This window comes from Frankliniella occidentalis, unplaced genomic scaffold, assembly GCF_000697945.3.
Source record: "Frankliniella occidentalis isolate FOCC.00 unplaced genomic scaffold, Focc_3.1 Scaffold47, whole genome shotgun sequence".
Classification (NCBI taxonomy): domain Eukaryota; kingdom Metazoa; phylum Arthropoda; class Insecta; order Thysanoptera; family Thripidae; genus Frankliniella; species Frankliniella occidentalis.
Genome location: NW_026267177.1, coordinates 860,200 through 868,141, shown reverse-complemented (window position 1 = coordinate 868,141; position 7,942 = coordinate 860,200). Strand labels below are relative to the sequence as shown.

The window sequence follows — 7,942 nt, the reverse complement described above, 5'->3', positions numbered from 1 at the left end:
CGGGGACCATAGACACAGGTTTTCCCGTGCCTGGACTCCACCACATGTGCTCTGCGGCCTGTGGTTCCACCTCCGCGGTAGGGGTGCGCCCGGCCCGGCCTAGCCCGGCCACGAGGTCGCGCCGCCTGCCTGGAGTGGGGCTGAAGGAGAAGGACTTCCCGTAGAAGCAGTGCAGGACAAAGGGCCCACGCTCGGGCGGCCTGGCGAGCTGGCGAGGCGCTCCGGGAGGCTGCACGCTGCAGCGGCTGAGCTAGAGCCTGGCCAGAGCGATCAGCTGACGCACGCCATCTTGGATGTGTAGGCGTTGCTGTAGCCACAGCCCGTCACAATGCCCTTCTGCGCTATAACGGGGGCGATACTGGACAAGTCTCTCCAAAAGTGAACAAACACGCTGCTCGTCCTCTGGACACGCATACGCGTCAGAGAGACGCCATCATTGATCGTCCACCCGGGGACGAGCCGGGGCCATGCTGAGCGACCACGAGTTCGCCTCGAGTCCTGAGGCGCAGGACGAGGACGAGGGACGCCAAGAGAAACACACCCAGTCAGTGGGTTGTGTACCAGCGGGCGCCCCGTAGGCGACGCCGAAAAAGGAGAACACAGAAAACGCAACATATTCACTCACCGGTTAAAAGCGGGCTTGATTCCAAACAGATACAGTAGCTGGGATTTTTCTCACTGGGTCGATGGCGATGACGAAGACAAGTACGGTTGTTGAATGGAAGGCGATTCTCACAGTCACACAAGGATGGGAATCACCAAGTAATACTGGCCGTACTGTCAAAGACAGGGCAAGCGAAATAAAATAGTCTCTAAACTTGAGCTGGGGAGCAGCCTGCTCAAATTACTGTATCCGTCGACACAGGGTAGCTTTTCAGCACATCGCAGGGCGAACCGAGCTCCTGTAGCCATGGAACGGTTCCTGAACACACACGGAACCAAAGTTTCACAAACGTCTTGAACACTAAGACCCTGGGCCCGCCCGGGAGGAGATGCAGCACTTCTAGCAGTCTTCCTGGACAGGGGGAACGCAGGAAAGTGCAGGGACACGGACGTCGTCTGCAGCTGCAGCAGAGCGGAGTGCTTGTGCGTGGTCTGCGATGTGGTGTGTGTAGCCGGCTCGTCTGCTCGTCGGGGCCACAGTGGAGCCGCCCAGCCGAGGCTGGCAGCCTGGTTGTGTTTTGGTCCCCTCCCCTCCCCGCAGCGTCACCTCCCCTATCCCCCCACTTCGTCCGGTCGCCAGAGTACAGCCCCAGCTGGAAGTGTACGGTTACGGTGTTCTGACTGGAGTCTTTCTTGTTTTCCATTCTTTCTCGGTATCGGCCAGAGGTATCAGAAGTGTGTCGCTCGCTGACGTGGGGTGTCGACACACATTAGTGGCAGATGACGCACCCTAGTAAGCAAGTAAGGTCGCGCGCACCCACCCCCGCCAGCCTCCGCATCTACCCCCGCCTCTAGCACAAGAGCTGATACAAGTAATGAAATACAATCCCGATAACGTGCTCTCCTTTCTAGTAATCTTGACTCGTTTTCTCACGTATGAGTGCAAAAATTGTACTACTTAACGTAACTCAACTTTTGACATATGTGAAAAGAGCCTCATCCAGTTCAAAACTTAGCGCCACACAGGTTGTGCGATTGCCAACTGCAAGAACTTAAAAAGCCGTTAACGTTCGAAATATTTACAATGTCAGCTCAAAAAACCATTCTGAAATAGATTTGAATCACTTTGAACTGCACATGTATGCGTTGGTTTTGTTCGTCTGATCTAGTTTCCTACTTCTGCAACGCGAGAAATCATACAAATATTCCTCCCTCCAATTTATTTGAATTTCGTTCTCTCCAAGAAGGCTCCGATAAAATTAATGTTTTTCAATGGAGGCTTGTTTGCACATAATGATAGAATTTGTGTATAATTTGGCGTGATTCTATCAATTTACTGTTTAAAGTTTAATTTTTTTGGCAGTGCTAGTAGGACCTAACCTCTTTGACTTGTCCTGCGTAAAATGTCACAAGCTGCCATCGCGGTGAGGGAGGAGAATCGCGAAGGCATAAGGAGTCGTTCCTCAGGAGCCAACTCCAACATGGTCACGAACATTAAAGATCACATCACTTGTACAAGATCTATGGAAAACTACACGTCGCAAGACTCGAAAGTTGGAATCGTGTCGTTCCCTTGTGATTTTGATCATATGTACGCCAGCATGAGTGAAGGAATGGTTTCTTCCAAAGAGAAAAACGAATATAAACACTTGAAAGAAATTTGTTTACAACACCTGGACCTAATCCAACAACAGTCTGAACTGATTGCCAAGCAAGAAAAACAAATTCAGACGTTGCGTCAAGAGAAAGAGAAGGTAAGAAATCCCTAGGTGTTCCGCTTCGTGTCGGAAACACCTCGATGTTGGCTTGCAGAGAGCCTGTCTGAACTTGCATCCCCCTACCATGTCAAGCCTTTCCTGCCTGTTCGAGCCCGACTCGAAATGTCCATAGACGATCTTGAGTCCACTTGGAAACAGTTTTGTGTGATCAGATAGGCGCCTCTAATTATTTTTAAAGAGTTTGTCGTCAGCGCCGTTCGTGACATTGTTGTTTTCGTACGAAATGTTTAGGATACCAGTTCGCACCTTCACACCGAAGCTTAAGTCGTGAGAAATTTATGTTTTGTCTCGCTGAACTAGTAAATAGATTGATTCTGATCAGAAAAACTGCATGAAATGTCACAAAGTTTACCGTGGCCATGTCACCACTCTCCTGTTTAAGTACTGTTCGACGAACAAAGGATCGGCTCAAGAATAGAGACACAACTGTTGTGGCACTTGTAGGTTATGTTTTCTCTGATTAGGCTCGCTGTCATACGTTGACTTTTCGTTTCATCTCTTTCCTAGTCTTCCCTTTCATATCTGTCGCTATCATTCTGTCCTCTTGATTTACTCTATATCTAATAATTGTGTGCCCTTGACTTAATAGGTTAATAAGGTTTTGTTCTTCATTAAAATTGCAGTTAAAGCAACGTATTCAACGATTAGACCGTCGGTCTGGCCATTCCAAGACAAATTGTGACTCTGAAAACACTGAAACTAAAGTTGGAAGGGGGGATCTATCATCTTCCCGACGAAATGCCAGTCCTATCACTTCAGAAACTGGAAAGTCTCCCCGACACAGAAACAACAGATCCTTTAGCCCCAAGGTTTGTTCAGATGCCTTTTATAATTATTTGTTACTTTGAGTCTTCTTTCTAACACCTGTGTCTTTTTCTTGTAGGAGAGATCTCGAAGTCCTCTGCAATGGAGGAGATCTGCTCAACGAAGACAGAGTGAAGACGGTGGAGCTTCTGTGAGTAGTGAATGTGAAATGCGTGATGATTCTTCTACCACTACTGTCAGTCAGCGATCTGCCCAAAGAGGCAAACGATCTGGTGGACCAGGAAGAAAACGTCAAAGAGGCAAAAGGAGTATTTCCTCTGGTTCAAGAGAAGTCAATGCTGATGAAGAACCCAATGAAGAAGTTCCTTTGTCTGATACCCGGGAGTCTAAAAGAGTCAAGAAAGGTGAGATGCCAAGGTTTCACAAAGGATTCCAGATTCGGAATGTTGTTTTTGTTACATTAATGTTGATTTTTTGTGACGGTGAAGATGAAACAGAACTCAGCTCAGGGGCTGTCAACCAAACCAATGCTGTACTTACTACAAGTGAAGCATACTACACAGCAACAGGCAGCTCTGAACCTGGTTGGTCTCTAAGTGAAATGTGCATAGAAACAGAGCCTGAGCCGGAACTTACTGGAGATGTCCTTGAGGTAAATTTTTATATTGAAACTTATATTTTGCCATAACATTCACTAACTTTAATTATAACATCTTTACATTTTAGACACCTCAGTGGCGAGTTAAAGTGTATACCAGCTTGTACTCAATGGAAGGCACTGAAAATTTAGATGATGAAGTATTTCTGAAACGTCATCACAGATTAGAAGTTGATGAAAGGAGAAGGAAGAGGTTAATACACCTTGTGTTTGATAGGTTTGATATTTTCATTTTAAAATGCTGCTCCTCCTTCTAATGTTTTGGGAATTTCAGATGGGATGTTCAAAGAATACGTGAACAAAGACACATAGAGAAATTAAAGCAGCGGGAATTGCAGTCAAATGCTCTTGGAGGATCAAAAGGCGATGGTCAATCTGAAGAACCAGTCAGTACTCTTTGGCCGATCCCTGATGATGCGCAATACCTAGAAGTGGCTGATGAGCTGCCTGTCGCTGCCTTTGGTCTGCCTGTTTCTAAGTTTACTCCAAGGTAAAAAACATGGGACAGTTTTGGCTCTTACAACTTTGTAATTATACACTATTCCAGACTTAAGTTTCTCTTTCTATATGTTACAGTGAATTCTCTCTGCCGTGGTTGCAGTCTGGTTCAAGTGATGATCACAAACCAACAGGGAAAAAACCCTTGAGAAATCGAAGAACAGCTTCAGGTAGCGCATCAGGGAGAAAAAGAATAGTAAGGAGAGGTGGACACAGGGGATCTCATTATCTCTCAAGTATGTTTTCTTTTCTGCTCTACTGTGTGTGATATGATACAATTAATACTTTTGTATTAGTAATACTATCCATTTAATTACAGGAAGGAGAGGTGATGGTGCAGAAAGGAAGTAAAACAAAAATAGTTCTGTAAGAAGTCATTAATTTCGCTGGTTAATGTCTATGTTCTTCATCACATATGACATTAAAAATGCTAAAAATTTCTTTCAAGTGTTCCCCTTTATATCAGAGTGTAATTAAGATTTTAATTTTTGCCAAACAATCATGATATCTAAAGATATCTTATAAAATCATTTTCATCAAGATCAACATTAAGTGACAACACTCATTAGCCCTTTAATTTCGTATCTTATTTCTCTATAATTTTTAATTACGTGGACCGTGAATGTACCTTTGTATGTTGAACAGGTTTTTAAACTTCTTCTAGTACCATTGTTTTAGTAAATTTTGTTCTTTTATTGTTTTTCAAAAGTGTAGGAAATATTTTGTTTGTCTCAATTCACATGGTAGCTTGTTTATTATTTTGGGACAACTGAGTACAGTCAAGATTTTATGGTTTGGAATACTTTAAAATATATTGTTGTTTCTTTTTTTCTTTCCCCCTTTTTTTTGTTTGCTTGTAAGAAAAATGTTAAACTTTTGTGGTCATGCAATATCAATTTTCATATGTGTACATATATAGATATATTTTACTACTGAAAGTTGAATTTTGATATGCACATTTTGTATATCAGTATATTTTTCAAAGATAAGTAGATACATGTGCCTAGTCACCGTTTGGTACTCTCCACTTCCAGTCATGTGGCTGTACTAAGATAATTGCTCAAACTTCCTCAGTGGTATCATAATCGAACTGGAGATTAAGTCATAAGAAGTCAGTTCTTTAAATATTTTGACTACTGATAAGAATGAGTATGTATTAGCATTCACAACCTATTTCAGGGGGATTGTTGTGGTGCATATCTTCTTGGTCTTCCATGTGATGGATAATGTGATCATCATTTGAAGTGTTTTTTGTAAATGTTTTCCTTATCTCCCTGTTAAACGTTTGTTAGATAGATGTAGGTATGTTTTAAGAGAAATTTCTTAATGGCCGTGTGAAAGTGCAGTTAGGTTTTCTGTTGTAACTGCATACAGGTCTTTTGTTTTTTTCTTTGTAATCAATTTGGTGTTTCTGTAGTAGCCTGTATTATCAGTAAATGACCGTATTTGATCATATTTCTGTAGTGATACAATGACATTTTAATCAGCTCATGCTTGATCTTTGAGTAAAGATGGTGGTTCCTTCTCACCACTCATTTCAATTTGGCTTACAAATTTCTTGGTTTCTGCTTTTTCAAATTAGGTGACGCATCTGACTACTACCAAAGTTTTAGTGTACCTACGTGTTAGATATTTGCATGGCTATATTTTTTCTGAATCTCAATTTTACTACCCATTGAGGGTGGAGTGAAAAAATTAATCTGCATTTGAGTCGGTATTTACCTCATACTGAAGACAAAGGCTGTGCAAGCTAATAATCTGTATTAATGTGACTTAAGAACTTGTTATGATTCTGTATTGCAGGTTATTTTAAAAAGCCAAGTTTTATCTCAGAGCATTTAAGAAAACTGGTTTAAATAAATGTATTATTTGTCAGGGAATTGTTTTACTAGTTACAACCTCACTTATAGTACAGATGACTTTATTGTAAATTACTCATGCACGTTGATAAAATTAAATAATTTGCCATAAAAATAAATAAACACAGCATTGTCAATGACTAAACAGTAATTGCCCGATTCTATAAAATTCTTATAGAGAATTCTTGGTTGAAGCTTCAATATCTTAAAGATACAATAAATTAGAGGACTAGAGCAAATCAGCAATTTTAGACTAGAAGCACTTGCGATGTACAATGGAAGGGCCAGACTCATCATACTCTTGTTTTGAAATCCACATTTGCTGGAAGGTCGAGAGTGAAGCCAAAATGGAACCACCTATCCAGACGGAATACTTGCGCTCTGGGGGAGCAATGATCTTAATCTTCATGGTAGATGGAGCCAGAGATGTTATTTCCTTCTGCATTCTGTCAGCAATGCCAGGGTACATAGTAGTGCCTCCAGACAAAACCTAGAAAGTAAATACTATCACTGTAAATATCAAGCACACTCAATTTAGTTTTAAACTTCATCGACACGCCTCCCAAAGAAATACTTACGGTATTGGCGTACAGATCCTTACGGATGTCTACGTCACACTTCATGATGGAGTTGTAAGTCGTCTCGTGTATTCCGCAAGACTCCATGCCCAAGAAGGACGGCTGGAACATAGCCTCCGGGCAACGGAAACGCTCGTTGCCGATGGTGATGACCTGACCGTCGGGTAGCTCGTATGACTTTTCGAGGGAAGACGAGGATGCGGCGGTGGCCATCTCCTGCTCAAAGTCAAGAGCTACGTAGCAGAGCTTTTCCTTGACGTCGCGAACGATTTCTCGCTCGGCCGTGGTAGTGAAGGAGTAGCCCCGCTCGGTCAGGATCTTCATCAGGTAGTCGGTGAGGTCGCGGCCAGCCAGGTCGAGACGCAGGATGGCGTGCGGCAGAGCGTACCCTGCGATGACAAAGTGGAGGATCGAGGAGAACGTGCCGATACATACTGACCCCGGCACCCACCAAGCTGCTACTCACCTTCGTAGATGGGGACGGTGTGCGACACGCCATCTCCCGAGTCCAAGACGATGCCCGTCGTTCGTCCAGAAGCGTACAGAGACAACACGGCCTGGATAGCCACGTACATGGCGGGCGTGTTGAACGTCTCGAACATGATCTGCAGAAGACAGAGGAAGGGCTGTTAGTCAAACAATTGACAAAAAGCATCATTGAGCGACGCCGAGACGGTACTGAACCTGGGTCATCTTCTCCCTGTTGGCCTTCGGGTTGAGGGGCGCCTCCGTCAGCAAGACGGGGTGTTCTTCCGGGGCGACTCGCAGCTCGTTGTAGAACGTGTGGTGCCAGATCTTCTCCATGTCGTCCCAGTTGGTCACGATGCCGTGTTCGATGGGATACTTGACGGTCAGAATGCCTCGCTTGGACTGCGCCTCGTCCCCGACGTAACTGTCCTTCTGGCCCATGCCCACCATGATGCCCTGCGGAACACAAAGAGGATCGTCAGACGGTCAGCTCTCCGGCATGGCGGTGCACGCTCACGCCAAAGAAAGGAGGCGGGCTTAACGCCCCCGATTGAGAGCTTTTATCAGTTTAAGTTGCGTGCCAAGACGTGCGAGCCTCCTTCCACGCGCCACTGCGCCTGCCCATTACCCCCTCGGCCTGGCTCGATCTTCATTAGGGGGCGCAACATAACGTTTCAGTGCTTAGGCGCCAGCCGAGGTGTACGTGGAAAGCACCGGGGGAAGAGAACGGGGGGG

The 7,942-nt window shown here is 44.5% G+C and overlaps 3 protein-coding genes across 4 annotated transcripts in view; 1 reads left to right on the top strand and 2 right to left on the bottom strand.

The window, feature by feature from the left end:
• The window catches only part of LOC113207886 (uncharacterized), a 32,444-nt gene extending 31,301 nt beyond the window's left edge, over nt 1-1,143 (bottom strand). Inside the window, exon 1 of the mRNA XM_026424628.2 lies at nt 626-1,143. The gene's annotated coding sequence lies outside the window, so the exon portion shown is untranslated. The remainder of the gene's footprint in view (nt 1-625) is intronic.
• A 713-nt stretch (nt 1,144-1,856) lies between these two features.
• Nucleotides 1,857-6,177, top strand: LOC113207926 (male-specific lethal 1 homolog). 2 transcript variants are annotated; one of them, XM_026424692.2, is made up of 8 exons: nt 1,857-2,357; nt 3,005-3,190; nt 3,265-3,550; nt 3,635-3,798; nt 3,873-3,997; nt 4,079-4,294; nt 4,381-4,538; nt 4,622-6,177. In XM_026424692.2, exons 1-8 carry the CDS (start codon nt 2,007-2,009, stop codon nt 4,651-4,653), a joined length of 1,518 nt encoding a protein of 505 aa, XP_026280477.1. In that variant the 5' UTR covers nt 1,857-2,006; the 3' UTR covers nt 4,654-6,177. The 2 variants fall into 2 exon arrangements, with proteins under 2 accessions (XP_026280477.1, XP_026280478.1); XM_026424693.2 differs by lacking the exon at nt 1,857-2,357 and adding an exon at nt 2,430-2,821.
• A 29-nt stretch (nt 6,178-6,206) lies between these two features.
• The window catches only part of LOC113207927 (actin, clone 403), a 16,536-nt gene continuing 14,800 nt past the window's right edge, over nt 6,207-7,942 (bottom strand). Inside the window, exons 2-5 of the mRNA XM_026424694.2 lie at nt 7,424-7,663; nt 7,206-7,344; nt 6,740-7,128; nt 6,207-6,651 (exon numbers count right to left, since the gene is read on the bottom strand). Of these exons, the coding sequence (XP_026280479.1) occupies nt 6,415-6,651; nt 6,740-7,128; nt 7,206-7,344; nt 7,424-7,663 (1,005 nt within the window). The 3' untranslated portion in view covers nt 6,207-6,414. The remainder of the gene's footprint in view (nt 6,652-6,739; nt 7,129-7,205; nt 7,345-7,423; nt 7,664-7,942) is intronic.

Bases quoted from the DNA above. Each gene is read 5' to 3' on its own strand.
- LOC113207926 (XM_026424692.2), top strand. From the start codon at position 2,007: ATGTCACAAGCTGCCATCGCGGTGAGGGAGGAGAATCGCGAAGGCATA. The intron at 3,191-3,264 runs GTTTGTTCAGAT...TTTTTCTTGTAG, and splicing joins ACAGATCCTTTAGCCCCAAG to GAGAGATCTCGAAGTCCTCT. The intron at 4,539-4,621 runs GTATGTTTTCTT...ATTTAATTACAG, and splicing joins GGGATCTCATTATCTCTCAA to GAAGGAGAGGTGATGGTGCA.